This window comes from Molossus molossus, unplaced genomic scaffold (genome assembly GCF_014108415.1).
Source record: "Molossus molossus isolate mMolMol1 unplaced genomic scaffold, mMolMol1.p scaffold_m16_p_15, whole genome shotgun sequence".
In the NCBI taxonomy this organism is placed as follows: Eukaryota; Metazoa; Chordata; class Mammalia; order Chiroptera; family Molossidae; genus Molossus; species Molossus molossus.
This window is the reverse complement of record NW_023425350.1, coordinates 20,408,603-20,426,687: the sequence shown is the minus strand read 5'-3', so window position 1 is coordinate 20,426,687 and position 18,085 is coordinate 20,408,603. Positions and strand designations below refer to the sequence as shown.

The 18,085-nt window shown below is 40.2% G+C and overlaps 1 protein-coding gene and 1 non-coding gene across 4 annotated transcripts in view; both read right to left on the bottom strand.

Annotated features, from left to right (window-relative positions):
* Positions 1–15,392, bottom strand: part of SLC30A6 (solute carrier family 30 member 6) — a 38,191-nt gene extending 22,799 nt beyond the window's left edge. Inside the window, exons 1-5 of one of the 3 annotated variants that reach the window (XM_036262599.1) lie at positions 15,346–15,392; positions 9,096–9,182; positions 6,830–6,914; positions 5,677–5,719; positions 4,153–4,218 (exon numbers count right to left, since the gene is read on the bottom strand). In XM_036262599.1, coding sequence (XP_036118492.1) covers positions 4,153–4,218; positions 5,677–5,719; positions 6,830–6,914; positions 9,096–9,182; positions 15,346–15,348 — 284 coding nt within the window. In that variant the 5' untranslated portion in view covers positions 15,349–15,392. Of the gene's footprint in view, positions 1–4,152; positions 4,219–5,676; positions 5,720–6,829; positions 6,915–9,095; positions 9,189–15,345 lie in introns of those variants that run through there. The other 2 variants (XM_036262600.1, XM_036262601.1) reach the window with 2 other exon arrangements.
* LOC118631313 lies at positions 8,859–9,021 on the bottom strand. The gene has a single exon (XR_004959796.1). It is a non-coding gene; the product is annotated as a U1 spliceosomal RNA (small nuclear RNA).
* Positions 15,393–18,085: the final 2,693 nt, after the last annotated feature.

Sequence of the window (18,085 nt, the reverse complement as noted above, 5' to 3'; positions counted from 1 at the left end):
ATGGCTAATAAACACATGACAAAGTAAAAACAATAAATAAGACAATACCAATCATTGGTAAAGATAGGAAGCAACTAGAAGCCTCATACACTGACACTGGGAATGTAAATTGGTAAAATCACTCTGCAAAACTGGTATTATTTCTAATGATAAACATATGGCAAGTTCTATGACTAAGTAATTTATCTCAAAGATATATACTCAACATAAATGAGGAACCTAGAAGACGTACAAGAATGTTCATAAGTAGTTTTATTTGTGATGGCTAATGACTGAAAATCACCTACTAATAGCTGAACATATGAACAAATTGAAGTATATTCCTATAATGGAATACTAGAGCAATGAAGAAGAACCAACTGCGCCCTGGCCGGTTTGGCTCAGTGGTTAGAGCATAGGCCTGAGGACCAGAGAGTACCGGTTCCTGCCAAGGGCACGTACCTCGGTTGCAGTTTGTCCCCGGCCCCGGTTGGGGTCATGTGCTGGCAACCACTCGATTTTTCTCTCTCATGTCCATGTTTCTCTCTCTCTTCCTCCCTCTCTCCCTCCTGCTGTATCTGAAGATAAATGCAAAAATGTCTTCGGGTGAGGAATAAAAAAAAGAACGAACTGCTACATGACATTATATACTATAATCCCATTTATACGACTTCAAAAGTAGGCAACACTAATCTGCAATAACATAAGTCAGAATACTAGTTACTTTTGTCAGGGTCTGACACAGACTTGGTATGAAAGGATGCTTTTGGAAGACTTGTAAGTAATGTGTTGTTGTTTTTTCCCCAATCCTCACCTGAGGATATGTTTACTGATTTTTAGAGGAGGCGGGAAGAGGAGAGAGGGAGAGAGGGAGAGAGGGAGAAAGGGGGGAAGAGAGAGAGAGAGAGAAACATCAATGTGAGAGAGAAATATCGATAGGTTGCTTCCTCTATACACCCCAACAGGAACTGAATCAGCAACCTAGTTATGTGCCCTGACCGGGAATTGAACCTGCAACTTTTTGGTGTATAGGATGAAACTACAAGCAACTGAGTCACCAGGCCTGGGCTGGACTTGTAATGTTTTCTATCATGATCTAGATAGTTATACAGGTATATTCATTTGTTAAAATTCATCAAATTGCACAAACACATAATACATTACAAGGTGTGGTCCCTAATACCACAAATGTATATTTTAAAGGGAGAGATAGAATTTTAATTTTTGGTAAGTTCTATAAAGAGAATTACAGTAGTCTGATGTGACAAGACACTAACTAGGTGATCTATTTTATTCTATTATTATTTTTTTTAAATTCTCACCTGGGGATATTTTTACATTTATCTTCAGACAGAGTGGAGGGAGAGAGGGAGGGAGGGAGGGAGGGAGGGGGAGAGAGAGACAAAGATGTGACATCAACTGGTTGCCACCCGCATGACCCCAACAGGGACAAACTGCAACTGAGGTATATGCCCTTGGCCGGAATTGAACCCAGTACTCCCTGGTCCACAGGATGATGCTATAACCACTGAGCCAAACTGGCCAGGGCTATTATTTTTTAATCCTCACACAAAGATCTTTTTCTATTTATTATCAGAGAGAATGGGATGGAGAGAGAGAGGGAGAGACAGAAACATCGATGTGAGAGAGACACACTGATTAGTTGCTTCCCGCATGACCCAACTAGGGCTGGGGACGAACTGCAACCAAGGTACATGCCCTTGACTGGAATTGAACCTGAGACTCATTGGTCCATGAGCCAATGCTCTAACCACTGAGAACACTGGCCAGGGCTATTTTAGATGGGGCCTACTCACTTAATGATATTAGCATTTAGTGATCTTTTTTGTTTGTTTTTTTATCCTCACCCGAGGACATTTTTCCATTTTTTGTTCAGATAGAGCGGGAGGGAGAGAGAGGAAGAGAGAGAGAGAGAGAGAAACATCAATGTGAAAGGGACACATCGAGTGGCTGCCACCCACACGACCAACCAGGGCCGGGGACAAACCGCAACCAAGGTATGTGCCCTTAGCGGGAACCGAACCCGGGTCTCTCTGTACCGCAGGCCGAGGCTCCAACCGCTGAGCCAAACCGGCCAGGGCGCATTTAGTGATCTTAAGAAAGGGATAACAAGATAAAGCTCATCGTGCAAAGATCAGGTGAAGAGCATTTGAAGCAGAGAGAAGAGCTTGTACAAAGGCCTTAACGCAGGAATGAATTAGTTGTGTTTAAATTACAGAAAGAAAGACAGTGTGGTATTGAGGGTATGAGAGTGATAAGTAGGCAGGGTCCAGTTTATATAAGGGCTTTGTAAATTTGGGAAAGGAGTCAGGATTTTATTCTAAGTAGTGGATGGTTTTAAGGAAGAGAGTGATAACATGATTTAGGTTAAAAAAGGAAACATTCTGTCTGATTTATGGAGAAATGGACTACAGAGGGGCAAGAACAGAAGCATAGAGTCCAGTTAGGATGATGGTCATTGGTTAAGGCAAGAAATGAAGATAACCTGGCTAGGATGGTAGTAGTGGAGATAGAAATGGGAGGCGGGGCAGATTTTGGATGTTTTTAGGTTACCCTGACATAACCTGATGATTGACAGAAGTGGGTAATGAGAGAATCATCAAGGATAATGCACTGAATTTTCTGCTTGAGCAACTGAGTAGTGGTGTATTCACTGAGATGGAAAAAACTGCAGAGAAGCAGGTTTTGGGGGTGAAAAGCAAGAATTCTAGCCTAAGCTTAAGACACCAATTAGATATTCCTGTGAAGCTGTCAAGAAAGTAGTCTGAAATGAAAGAGATCTCAGAGCTGGAGAATTAGATTTTAAAAATACTAAATATAGATATTTCAAGCTACGGGACTGATTACAATTATATTTGAATGCTTAATCTTGCTGTTCAATTACTCCCTCCTTTCCCATTCCCTCTAAGCAAGAGGCCAAAATGGGAGCTGCCATGTCCTTACTTGACCTTGTTTCCTTGCCACAGTAACTGATTTAAAGACTAACATCTGTTCCAACCTGGACCCATCAACAGTTCTTTCTCAGGCTTTTCCTAAGTAGAGCTGGGAAAGAGTCCTTTCCTTTCTAGGATGAAGGTAAAAAGGCATAAGTTAAGGCCTTGCTAGGAGTTATCATTCCAGGATGGTGGAAGAAAGTGATCTGAGAAACTGAACATGAAATGCAAAGAAAAGCAGGCCTGAGAAGTAAGGGAAAGACCTGAGGGTTCTAATCCCTATTCCAGTTACCTCAATCTTCCCACATTTTGGTTGCTAATTATAAACCCCCACCTCCAAATTAGTTTTGAGTTGGATTTCTGTCACTTAACAACCAAAAGCCTTGGCTCAGAGTCACAGATATCCATATACAGATATCTATACCTGACAACTGATTATCACAATAAATAGTCCACCCTTATCAAATTTCAATGACACTTATATGTTCATTTTGCATTAACATTTTATGTTTACTCTGCTTTGCTATTTAAGCAAAAAAATAAAACAAAACCCTAATTTTGTTCAAAAGAGCATAATCCCAATGAATGGTATGGTGAAGAAGAAGGGTAAGTTTGGTCAAGAGTTTCTTTACCAAAGTAAAATTCTTCTCTCAAATTGTTTCCCTAAATTGAAAGGAACCAATATTTTTCTAATATATATTTTTTAAAACCTCTAATATAACAGACTATCTTCTAACATTCAACTTTCAGTATTTTCTAAAACTATAGGAACAGAAATCTCAAATATGTTTTTAGTCCATAGCTATCAAAAATCCAGTCTTAAAATAAAAATCCAACTCTACCACTGCATTTATGTTAAAATATATCACATTTACTTTAACATCTAGAAGATACATGAAAATCCTCTGTACTTTCTATAACTAAAATGAGATTCTCCCAAAATTAAAGAACTTAATTTGAAAAGTTTGTTAATGTGTTTTAAAAGACAGAAAATAACATAATGTGAACATTTTATTTTAATATGACAAGTTTAAATATTCATGTTTCTTATCTAGAATCTACTTGGACGATCCTTTTCTATCTACTTTTGCTATTTGATTATTCCACTAAGCAGGTAGCATTTGTTTTCTAGAAGTACTCTAGCTAGCTCTTTATTGCCTAATATAATTATTGTTTTAACAGCACTAAGTTAGCAGAAAATAAAATACTTTGAACTTACCCAAATGAATAGACAGGGCTCGGTTTCCTCATCATTACCCAGTAACTTATTAAACATGTCATTAAACTAATTAAAAAGGAAAATAAACTTAGCATTAGATATACAGCTACAATATGCTGGAAGAAATTAAGTTTTCAGAATTCCTAAGTTGCTGACAATTATCAGTATGTTCTAAAAATATTTTTATTGAGTTTTAGGGATTGAGAAAGGGAGAGGGAGAGGGAGAGGAACATCAATGTGAGAGAGAAACATCACTGATTGGCTACCACCTGCATGCCCCCTACCAGGGATGGAACCCACAACCCAGGTACATGTCCCGACCGCGAATCTAAGCGACATCTTCTAGGTGCATGGGATGATCCCCAAACAATTGAGCCAACTGGCCAAGGCAAGTTATCAGTATTTATACAGACTAAATTAATAATAACTTATTTATAATTTATAATCTATTTACAATGAACATCCTAATACGTGGCAGTCTTAACATGTGGAGAAACTGAAGAGGTTGATACCTCATCAAACTGGTTACACAGAACCTAAACCCATACTTTCTCTGCTTAATAAGTTATCCACCCTAAATGGTTTCCATAACTGAGAATGCAAAAAATGACACAAAAAATGAAAATATATTTCATTCTAGGCACATAAAATACATTTTAACTTTCATAAACTTTATTTAATTTTGATAAAAGGTCAGCCAGATATTAACCTTAATAACATTTTGGATGGGACAAAATGATGTTCATTTTCTAAATATAGTGGAGAGCCCTGGCCGGTTTGGCTCAGCGGTTAGAGCATCGGCCTGCGGTACAGAGAGACCCGGGTTTGGTTCCCGCTAAATATAGTGGAGATTCTTTTTTCTTTTTTTTTTTGTGGAGATTATTTCTAAAACAACTTACTACATGTGAATTTTAGGTAATTCAATTCAGATAATTTTAGACCAATCAAGTGGATTTAATTATGTCATCAATGTAAAGACGCCCTTATGACATACTTCATACAGTATGGTTCTTGAAGATATCAAAGTATTTTGCAGCACTTATATGAAAATATAAAAGGCCTCATGAAACAGGAAGCCAATAGGTTGTCTCCCTAGTTCACAATTACTCATTTCATATAGTTACAGTGGGAACTATGTGTTCTTTTTTTTTTGGTACGTGCCCCTAGTGGGAACCGAACCTGGGACTCTCTGGTCCACAGGCCGACACTCCAACCACTGAGCCAAACCGGCCAGGGTGGAACTGTGTGTTCTTATGGGACCCTGCTCCCTGGCCACAGGTGACTCACCCACAGGTAGGCACCTGAAGCACCTGACCTAATGCCAGGCTATTCTTTTCTGTTGCTATGCAAATGGAATATTTTCTTGCAGAATATATGTTAATTTGTTGTTTGTATATATGTTCTATATTGATAATTTTACTTATTTCACAGATTATTTTCCTTTAAGAAAAAAAAAGCTTCATAAAAACAATGCAACAAATTCTTTATTAGCTTCAAAATATTAGGAGAGTTTGAAAAACTTACCTAAATAGATCAAAAATGGTCAGGTAAGTATAGGCAGTTAAAGCTGCAAAAGAGATTAATTAAAATGTTGCTGAATCCATTGTTAGGAAATATAGAAATCACAAAAACTGTTCATACAGGGGTATCCACTACCCCATCCCCGCCCAAAATTGAATAATCGATTAACCTCAAATGTTGGCAATTATTCTATAAATCTGATTAATATATGTAGTCAAGGTTGATTAGTACAAAAGTTCCTTTAGAACCTGATTTCTCCGCCCGACAGGTATGGCTCAGTGGTTGAGTGTTGACCCATGCACCAAGAGGTCACCAGTTCGATTCCTGGTCAGGGCACATGCTCAGGCTGTGGGCCAGATCCCCAGTGTGGGGCATGCAGAAGGCAGCCAATTGATGTTCTCTCTCATCAGTGTTTCTATATCTCTCTCCCTCTCCCTTCCTCTCTCTCTCTCAAATCAATAAAGAAAAAGATGTTTCTGTCTCTCCTTACCCTTCCTCTCCCTCTAAAAATTAATAAAGGAAAAAAATAATTTAAAGAAACATCAATGAGAACATTGATTGGCCGCCTCCTGCATGCCCCCCACTAAGGACTGGGCCCACAACCTGGGCATGTGCCCTGACTGGGAATAGAACCGGCGACCTCTTGGTGCATGGGTCGACGCAAAACCATTGAGCCACACTGGTCGGACTTATCGATGTTTCTCTCTCTCTCTCCTTCTTCCTTCCTTGCTCCAAAAATCAATGAAGAAAAGAAATAAAAGGAATCTCAGTTTTACAAACAGATTTGAAGTTAAAAAAGAAAAACTGTTCATTCAAAAAGATAATGCCTTATAACTGAGCAAAACTTTATAGTTTTCAAGGCACTTTTCAAATAGATTTTCTCGTTTAAATCTTTTGAGTTATATTTCAGAATAATATATTCTAGGTAAAGGAAGCTGTGCTTTTACTAAAAATCAGAATAAGAAGCCCTAATGGGGTAGCTCAATCGATTAGAGCATCATCCTAATATGCCAAGGTTGCAGGTTCGATTCCTGGTCAGGGACATGTAAGTGGAATAATAAAGTGATCTCTCTCTCTCTTTAATCAATTAAATAAAATCAGAATAATAAAAGTGAAACTAGTAATTAACACAACATAAATAAGAATGGTAACATACCGATACTGTTAGTGGAACTGCACCACATAAGCAGGAAGCCAGTACATGTTAAGTTTATTGCACCAAAGAGCAATATCTTCCAAGACTGTGAAAAAGAAAATCATTCTTATTTGCATAGTGCTGGTAAACTTCACTGAATCTGTTCAAGTTGCTATAATCCATACTTTCAATATTCAAAGGAATAAGCACAACTTCCTTCAAAAGTCAAAATGTCACATTTTTTAAATTTATCAAAATTATCACCAACCAGCTCTGGCCGGTTTGCTTCAGTGGTTAGAGTGTCAGCCCCAGGACCAGAATCCTGGGTTCAATTCCCGATAAGGGCAAGTACCTTGGTTGCAGTTTGTCCCCAGCCCTAGCTGGGGTCATGTGGGTTGCAACCACTCAATGTGTCTCTCTCACATCAATGTTTCTTCCTCTCTCTCTCTCTTCCTCTCTCCCTCCCTCCTGCTCTATCTGAAGATAAATGCAAAAATGTCTTCGAGTGAAGATTAAAATAAAAAAAATAATCATCAACCAAAATTATTATAATATATAAATGTAAAATAATTCCAAAAGCGGAATTATTCAAGAGAATAAATAAACTCTGATACATAAACTCAAATATAATTTTGTTTCCACAAAAAGTGTACATAGAGACCATGCTAAAGCAAATAGGGCAAAAATCCAAGCAATTGGTGAATCTGAGTATAAGGCATGAGGGTGTTCCTTATACTAATTTTATAACTTTAAAATTACATCAAAATAAAGTTATACCCCCCCTTCCCCTGCCAAAGTACTTGGTTATTTAACCAAATAAGTTACATGCAACAGGACCACATAAGAAGGACCGACTACCATGGTTTGGAAGTTCATAGAAGAGAGAAAACCTAAGATATACCTTAAAAATAGCTAGGAATTAAGAGGAAGAAGGATGGCATTCTAAAAATAAAGAAAGAGATCAAATAAAGTGCTTTTTATTTTTGGTCCACTTCACTCCCTATAAGAAAGGGAGACCACCCGGCCCGTGTGGCTCAGTGGTTGAGCATCCACCCATGCACCAAGAGGCGCCGGTTTGATTCCCAGTCAGGGCACATGCCCAGGTTGTGGGCCTGATCCCCAGTGGGAGGCATGCAGGAGGCAACCAATCAATGTTCTCTCTCATCAATGTTTCTATCTCTCTCTGGAAAAAAAAAAATCAATAAAGAAAGAAAGGGAGACCTATGATTGTTTGAAAGTAGAGATGAAAGAAATAAATGAGAAGGCAGTTATTTGGAGAACAATACCTATGAAAAAGGTGAGAAGTATAAGAAAGTGACTGAAGAGACAAAGAAATTATGAGGGAGAAAGAAATGACAGTAGCCTGGCCATTATGGCTCAAAGGATTGAGCATTGTCCCATGCACTGAGAGGTCTCAGTTTGATTCCCGGTCAGAGCACATGCCCAGGTTGTGGGTCTAATCCCGAGTCGGGTGTGTGTAGGAAGCACCCATCTCTAAGTGACAGAGAAAGGGAAAGGGAGAGAACATTGATTGGCCGCCTCCTGCATACCCACTACTGGTGATTGGACCCACAACTTGGGCATGGGCCACAGGAATCGAACTGGTGACTTCTTGGTGCATTGGTCAACGCTCAACCACTGAGCCAGACTGGCTGGACCAAAACAAATTTTTTTTTTTTTTAAATTTTTTTTTTTTTTTAATCCTCACCCAAGGACATTTTTCCATTTTTTGTTCAGGTAGAGTGGGAGGGAGAGAGAGGAACAGAGACAGAGAGAGAAACATCGATGTGAAAGGGACACATCGAGTGGCTGCCACCCACACAACCCAACCAGGGCCGGGGACAAACTGCAACTGAGGTATGCGCCCTTAGCGGGAACCAAACCCGGGTCTCTCAGGACCGCAGGCCGACGCTCTAACCGCTGAGCCAAACCGGCCAGGGCCAAAACAAATTTTTAAAATTACTTTTCCAACATAAAAAAATGAAAATAGAGTGGCGGAACTGAAAGTGATTTCTATTTGCCTTAAAAATTACCTTTAAAAATATCTATACTGGGGAAAGAATTAACGCAGTCCCCTATTACCACAAATTATGCAGTTGAGTTTCCTACATTTGGGGAAATCACAGGGGTCAGCACATCCGGAGTGCAATGGATAAGCCTCGCCCTGGGAAAACCACTTTCGTAATCATGTATCTCCCCTGCCAGGTAAGTATAAAAATTACCTTTTTTTTGCAATGTCATGTTTGTGCAATAATTAAAATTACTTTAAGGGATAAAAATAACTTACCCTTCGGTCAGCTGCTACAAGTCCAAATTCCTGTAATAACTTGCCAAAAAAAGATCTTTGTGGTTTTCGAAAGAGATGAATTGTCCCCTTTAAAACAAACAAAAATATACAAATTAACATTTAAGTATCTATTCTTCATAGCTCCTATGATGTAATATATTAATAACAATTAACATTTATTGAATGTTTAATACATTCCACTAAACTAGACACTTCACATGTATTTATTTATTTAATTCTCATAATTCTAAGAGGTGGAAAAAAATTTTAGTAAGTTTTCCAAGGGCACAATGATTCAAACCCAGCCATTTTAGCTCCAGACCACAATTTATTTTTAAATGGATAAGGCAATTTTAAACCAGAAAAGCAAGATGTTTATTAAATAGCTCATGCTACTGAAAAGAAAATATAACAATTTATCTAATCAAAGCTTTATATATGAAAAGTTTGGTAACTGTTACTATAGTAAAGTCTCTGAGGTTCTCTCTTAGGCTGAGTACCTGATATCTGTGGCTCTTGCTAGTACATGATATGGGACTAGCAGAGAAAGGGCCTGGCCATAGGGTTACCATGGAGAGAAGAGACTAAGTGGTGACTAGACTGGGATTTACTACTCAAGATCAGAAAACCATGTGGGAAAGCCTTAGCATAAAAGAGAGTTCAAGCACATATGGAAAATCAGCTTATGATTATGGCAGTATCCGACATCAGTGGGAGAAAATATGAGTTAATAAGTGGTGTTTGGAAAAAGGTAAAATTGGATCCTTACTATACTCTTTACTCTAATTTTTTATTTTAAAATTAAAATACAAAACTACAAAGTACGTGGAAAAAACTATAAATGTATAATTTTATAATCTTGGAGTTGGAGAAGACTTTTCTTAACAGGATATAAAATGAAGAAGCTAGGAAGAAAAAAATTGATCAATTTTACTATATACTTTCACACTGGGAAGATAATACCCTAAAATTAAACAAACAAAAACCATGGTAAGATAAACTGTGAAAAAAAATCAAAAGTATTGTCTCTAGGGGGGAAAAAATCCTTCACAATTTTCAATGCTTAGACATAATTTTATTGCTACATGACATATTTGGATTTTAAGTTTAACAAAATACTTTTATAGATGGTAAAGGTCATAATCACCGTAACAATCATACTACATTTCTACCTCACTAAAGCTGTCCAATTTGTCTCAAACACTGAAGCTCCACCGAAAGCAGTGGAACTGGGTGTCAGATTTAAAACGTGAAAAACGCCCAGCCGGTGTGGCTCAGTGGTTGAGGGTCGACCCATGCACCAAGAGGTCACCGATTCGATACCCTATCAGGGCACATGCCCAGGTTGTGGGCCAAAACCCCGGTGAAGGGCATGCAGGAGGCGGCCTATCGATATTCTCTCTCATCAATGTTTCAATCGCTCTCTCCCTCTCCTTTACGCTCTAAAATCAATAAAGAAAAAAGAAAAGAAAAACTTTCAGATCCAATTCAATTCAAGACATAATTTTCCTAGTTATCATCTAGGAACATCTCAGTACAGAAAGTTACAGCTTATTTCTTCAAAGCTTAGACATACCACTGGTTACAATACGTTAAGATTCAGAAAGACAGAAAATAAGGATGAGCACTATAAATGTGACATAAGAAAAACAGCAGAAGGTGATCATTGTTGAGTCTAAGTAATGGCTACATGGACATTCATTGGATTTTCTCTACTTTTATGTACACTTGATATTTTCCATAATAAAAAAATAATACAGTAAAAATACTTTAAAATGTAAAAATAAAGCATCAGGAAAAGTGTTACTCATTTTGGTATCCAAATAAAGACCAGTGTACATGTATAACCCTAAGGCCCTAAGTCAATTCAGTTGAAAAGAAACAATATACTATTTTCCTTCATAATGGTAATAAATGCTAATGTTAATCAAATTACTCTATTCTTAAAGAACTACATGTGGGATATTTTGGTCCCAAAGATAATTCTGCTTATTATTGTTATCATTGGGTATCTTCTAAATTCAGCCCACCTTCAATTATTTACTTTAAGTTTTAAGATAATCAATAAGGGGTTTCTAAAAGGCAGGGCACCGCCCTGGCCGGTTTGGTTCAGCGGTTAGAGCATCCGCCTGCGGTCCGGAGAGACCCGGGTTCGGTTCCCGCTAAGGGCATGTACCTCGGTTGCAGTTTGTCCCCGGCCCTGGTTGGTCGTGCGGGTGGCAGCCACTCGATGTGTCCCTTTCACATCGATGTTTCCCTCTCTCTCTCTCTCTTCCTCTCTCTCCCTCCCACTCTATCTGTGCAAAAAATGGAAAAATGTCCTCGGGTGAGGATTAAAAATAATAAATAAAAAAAAATAAAATAAAAGGCAGGGCACCACCCAGCCGGTATGGCTCAGTGGACTGAGCATCCTTCCATGGACTGAGGTCCAGGTTCGATTCCTGGTCAGGGCACATGCCCAGACTTCGGGCTCCATCCCCAGTAGGGGGTGTGCAGGAGGCAGCAGACTGATGTTTCTCTCACATCAATGTTTTTTAATCTCTCTCCCTAAAAAAAATCAATTAAAAAACAAAACAAAACACAAAACATTTTAAAAGGCAGGAAGTCATTTCTAATGTCAACCTGTTATTTTATTTTTTTTATCCTCACCCGAGGACATTTTTTTGTTTAGATAGAGTGGGAGGGAAAGAGAGGATGAGAGATAGAGAGAGAGAGAGATATCGACGTGAAAGGGACACATCGAGTGGCTGCCTCCCACATGACCCCAACCAGGGCTAAGGATGAATCGCAACCAAGGTATGTACCCTATGGAACTCACGACTTATTGGTCCATGGCCTGACCCTCTAAATGCTAAGCCAAACCGGCCAGGGCATCAACCTGTTATTGAAAATAAAACAAAATTCATGTCATTCTTTCCCAAAGTTTATTTGCTATCAGGATAAACTCAGTTTTACAATCTGGAAATCATAGGTTTCAATAACTTAGCCTGAGTTTCTTTTCAGTTTTATTTTACTCCAGACAGAAATCCTCAAATCCAACTACACTAGTGAACCCATGTCTGATCAGACCACTCTAGAGTGAAAAGGCAAGACTTATCTAACCAAAGCTCTAATAGCCCTGTAACACTTACCAAGTCACTTGACCTTTGTTTCCTGATCAAATGAGAGTAATAAACAGTAAGTACATTAAGAGTATTAAAGTAGCCCTGGCCGGTTTGGCTCAGCGGTTAGAGTGTCAGCCTGCGGTCCGGAGAGACCCGGGTTCGGTTCCCGCTAAGGGCACGTAGCTCGGTTGCAGTTTGTCCCCGGCCCTGGTTGGTTGTGTGGGTGGCAGCCACTCGATGTGTCCCCTTCACATCGATGTTTCTCTCTCTCTCTCTCTCTCTCTCCCCCCTCCCACTCTACCTGGACAAAATATCAAAAAAAAAAGAGTATTAAAGTAGCCCTGGCCGGTTTGGCTCAGCGGTTGGAGCGTCGGCCTGCGGTACAGACCGACCCGGGTTCGGTTCTTAATACTAAGAGTATTAAAGTAAGGCAGGAAGTACTCAATTGCATGTTTCACTTCCAACATGAAGCCTTCCTAGATTATTCCAAACTACAGTGTTGTTTTTTTTAATGCTTACTTTGTACTTGACCATGGGATAGTCTTCATTTCATCATCTTGCATTGTAAGTTAACTTTGTAGTAACTTCGCTAATAACAAGGGTTATATTTCCCTTACATTGTCTAAGATGACACTGTGCTTAGCACATACATAGGATGTTCTTAAATATATAATGGGGGACTCTTAAGTTCTTTCTACCCAAAAACTTTAAAAATAAATCTTAAATGCTCCTATTTCCCTATATTACTATTCCAAGCATAAAAAGTTAGTGCCAGTTATTTATTCAGTGTTTCATTAAAAAAAAAAATGTACTGAAAACTTCCTCTGGACCACACACTTTTTTAAAATGTTTTATCCTTGCCCGAGGACATTTTCGATATTTTGTTCAGATAGAGTAGGTGGGAGAGAGAGAAACATCGACGTGAAAGGGACACATCGAGTGGTTGCCACCCTCATGACTCAACCAGGGCAGGGGACAAACTGCAACTGAGGTACGTGCCCTTAGTGGGAACCAAACCCAGGTCTCTCCAGACCACAGGCCAACGCTCTTACCGCTGAGCCAAACCGGCCAGGACAGACCACACACTTTTTAAAGCTCTTGAGAATAAGAGTGAAGCCCTGGCCGGTTTGGCTCAGCGGTTAGAGCGTTGGCCTGCGATCCGGAGAGACCTGGGTTCGGTTCCCGCTAAGGGCATTACCTTGGTTGCAGTTTGTCCCCGGCCCTGCTTCGGTTGAGCGAGTGGCAGCCATGAAAAAATGTCCTTGGGTGAGGATTAAAAAAAAAAGAGTAAGAGTGAACACAGCCCTGGCCGGTTTTTCTCAGTGGTTAGAGCGTCAGCCTGCAGCCACTCAATGTGTCCCTTTCACGTCGATGTTTCTCTCTCTCCCTCCCTCTCTATCTGAACAAAAAATGGAAAAATGTCCTCGGGTGAAGATAAAAAAAAAAAAAAGAGTGAATACATAGATCCTGCTCTCAAAGAGCTTATTTACAGCCTAGAAAGTAAGAAAGACAAGCAAGTAAATATCCAATTTTAACATAGTCTGGTAAGGGCTATAGATGTTATCAATATAATGTCCCAAGTTATGGAAGCATAAAGGAGGCACCTAACAGGATTTTGACACATGGCAGAAAGGCTCATTACAGAGATTAAAGAACATGTAAGGGTTATACTGATAAGGATGGTGGGTAGGAGATGGAGAACAATTCTGGCAGCTCAAATATCATGTATAAATTAGGTGCAAAGGCTTAACTCTTCTTAGAGCAGACCTGCAAGCGGCTCACTACGGCTGGAATATAGATGTATGAATGAGTAACAAGAGGCTACAAAGGTAAGAAGCTTCAGTACAGATGGCTTTGTAGGCTATACTAAACAGGACTTTATCTTGAGGGCTATAGAAAAAAAATCGAAGAACTTTAAACAAAGGAACAGCAGTCAAAGTTTATAAATTTAACTCTGGCTGCAAGGTGGTGAATGTTTTGAAGAAGAATGCAACTGGAGGCTGTCTGGTCAGCCCAAAAACGGTAAACTTTTACCCACTTTCTATAAGGAGGGATTACAGAAAATTTACAAAAGATAAAGTATGTGAACATTTTTTTCAACCATATCCGTTCAAGGAAAATATTTAATAGAGTGACAATAGCTGAGGTACAGAAATGTAGTCCTTTTCTCACATGTAGGCTACCCTTAAGAGATCTACTAATTTTTAAAAATAATTTGTACTTCTTTTGACCATGAAATCACAATCAGCTGCTTATTTTTTCTTTTAGATTTTTTTTCTTTATTGATTTACAAAGAGAGGAAGGGAGAGGGAGAGAGAAACATCGATGGGAGAGAATGTCCACTGGCCGCCTCCCGCACGCCCCACACTGGGGATCTGGCCCACACCTGGGCATGTGCCCTGACCGGACTCGAACCAGCGACCCCCTGGTCCATCAGTTGACTCTCTATGGCTGAGCCACCGCCCGGCTCAACTGCTTATCTTTAGATAAAACTCAAGAGAACTACATACTTGATTTCTACAAACATAAACTGACGAATCTAACAAAATTTAATTTAACACAGCGCCCAAGGCATAAGGTATACTGGGATCTACAATGACAAAAAAGGCTGCCTGCCATCAGATGCTCTAGCACCTTAACTTTCTCCAGCGCCCGGCCTTCTGAAAGCTGCTGCCTACTCAGGCTCTCCGGCACGCAAACGGCCAGGTGCAGAGTGGGGTGTCCACCTCATAACCCCCTTTACTACGCCAGCGTCAGCGGCGCCGCTGTAAACATCACCATGACAGTCGTCGCTGTGCATTTGTTTTCCAACCTTTTGTTGGTGGTGCAGTCGCTGACGCCGGCAAAGGCTTACGTCTACATTTAGGAAAAGCTCGGCGGGGGGAAGCCACCAACTCCTAGCAACTAAGGGAAAGCTCGGCCTGGGCGGGCCCGGGATCACCAGGGGTAAAGGGACAATGTGAGGGAGACGGGGGAATCACCCCTCAGGAGGAAATCTTTCGGGCGCCTGCCGCTTCTCACGTGGCGCCCGAGCACAACTCCGACGACCCCTCCTATGGGCAGCTGAGGCATTTCAAGGCCGCTTCAAGACCAGGGAAGGTAAGAGGAATTACAGATAGAAACTCTGTGACCCCGGGCCAACTCACCATGGTAAGGAGCGGCACAGCGCCCGCCGGAAGACGCTCTGGGTGCTGGTTTTTCCCAGGAGCGGAAGGGGTGGAGCGCCAGAGCCCGATTGGCTGCTGCAAGCGACGTGAGGACGGAAGTGCGTACCCTGGCTTCCTGTTCCCACCCCCGGCCCCCTTCCCGGCGGCCCTTGAGCTCCATAGAGGCGAAGGAGCCGGCTAGAGCGACTCCGAGCCTTTCAAGGAGTGGGTGGGGTTAAGATTGGAAACAACCAGGTGTAAACCAGATGTTGCATTTAGTTGACATTCTCTTTATTCCCTTCTGTATGGAACATTTTTACTTGATGACCTTGCCACTTTTGAAAATTACATGCCAGTTATTTTGTACAAACTCGTGTAGTAAATTCAGGTTATGCATCTTGGACAGGAATATCATAGAGGTGATACTGCATTTTTTCTCATTGAATCTGTTATGTTAAATTTGGCCCATTAATGATAATTGTCATCATTAGATTAAGGTTACATCTGCCAGGTTTTTCCACTAAAAATAACTCCCCCTTTCTAATTAATATTTTGTGGGGATATACTTTGAAACCATGTAAATACTTTCAATTTGTTGATATATCACAATAATCAAATTAAGAACTGTTTCGTGTACACAAAACTGTAATCCTACTTTTGGCCAACCTTGTATGTTCTCTGCCCCAACCCTGTAATTGGCCATTTCACCAAGGAACCCTGGTTCTTTTAGTGGATGTTATGGTCTGAATTTCTGTGTTCCCCCTAAAATTGATGTTGAAGTCCTACATCCCTATGTGATTGTATTTGGACATGGGATCTTTGGGTGACAATCAGGGTTAGATGAGGTCATTAGGGTGACACCTTCATCATGGTAGATTAGTGCCCTTAAAGAGACACCAGATAACTTGTTACCTCTCTGCCATGTGAGGAAACAGCAAAGTGAGAGCTCTCACCAGAAAACAAAATAGGCCAGCACCTTTATCTCGGATATGACCACCCTTCTGAACTGTAAAAATAAATTTCTGGTATTTAAGCTACCCAGTCTATGCTATTTTTGTTAAGGCAGCTCAAGTAGACTAAGATTTTGATACCAAGAAGTGAAGTACTGCTTTAAAAAATACCAAAAAACCTGCAGCTTTAGCAAACTAAGGCAGTGAAGAACTTGGAAGGCAAAACATGGGTGTTATATGTGCTCATTGTTTTGGGAGGTGTAACTGCTCCCAGGCCTCATAATGGAGAGAACTAGGGAATACATGTATATGGATACATGCACACTCACATACATCTGTATTTCATCTATTTTTATGTATCTTTTCCCTCCATTTTTATATATCTTACATCATAAATTCATACTCTTAAATCCAATTCCAACTCCACCCCACAGGTTTCATTCTAGCTTTTGCCCTTTTTGTATTCATAATAACTTTCTCTGACAGAAAAATCAAGCTTTCACAGCATCCAGTCTATGCTATTTTTGTTAAGGCAGCCCAAGTAGACTAAGATTTTGATACCAAGAAGTGAAGTACTGCTTTAAAAAATACCAAATACTTTCATCCTATGAAGGGTTGATTTTAAGCTTTTTTTACGGTGAGTTTCTTTCCATTTTGCCCATAGTCCTAAAGTACAGTCCTTAGTTCTATGATGTTGTCTTTCCTCCTAAGGTATGGCCCCCTTTTGGTTTCAATGAGTATCCTGAAGTATAATGGCCTCTTAGTGAAATTCAAATTTCAAATTCTGGCCCTGGCAGGTTTGGTTGAGCAGTTAGAGTGTCGACCTGTGGACCAGAGAGTCCCAGGTTTGGTTCCCGCTAAGGGCACGTACCTCAGTTGCCGTTTGTCCCCACCCCGGTTGGGGCTATGTGGGTGGCAACCAGTCGAGTGTCTCTCTCACATCGATGTTTCTGTCCCCCCCGCCCCCCCTTTCTGAAGATGAATGCAAAAAAAAAAAAAAAAAAAATTCTGGCCCTGGCCGGTTTGGCTCAGCAGTTAGAGTGTTGGCCTGCGGTCTGGAGAGACCTGGGTTCGGTTCCCGCTAAGGGCAGGTACCTCAGTTGCAGTTTGCCCCCGGCCCTGATTGGGTCGTGTGGGTGGCAACCACTCGATGTGTCCCTTTCACGTTTGATGTTTCTCTTTCTCTCCCTCCCACTCTATCTGAACAAAATATCAAAAAAAAAAAAAAATTCTGTATTGCCCCAGCAGTTGCTACTTCCTAAGTTCCTTAGACTTCAACTATTGCTTTCTGCTGGGTTCCTCTGAATATCACATTGCACAGCTACCAATTTGAAAGGAATCTGTAGGCAGATTTTGGGGGTTACATATTTGAAGGTCTCTCCTTTTCAATATTTCCTTCCTTTTACAGCTGTTCTAGAAGATCATAATGTTCCTCAGCCAAGCAAGACTGTCACATTTTGCTTGAATTCTATATCCAAGCACACTGCAGACTGGAAATTTCCCTCCAGGTAAAAGCTAGTAAATGTGGATCTTTTCTAGTATGTCAGTTTGTACAGTTGCTGCCTGTTTTATGGCTCTCTACAGTCTTCTAATCATGTTTACATTTTATTCAGAGTTGGCACGAAAGTTAATCCAACACAAGCTACTCCTTCATTTCTAGACTGCAACCTCTGAAATCTAAAAAAGTTTCAAATTAAAAGGCAAAATAAAGTTTGTAATTTATTTCCAGTCCATTAGGATAAACCACATTTTATGCAACTGCACCTTTTAATTCATTTCTTGTGAAGAAA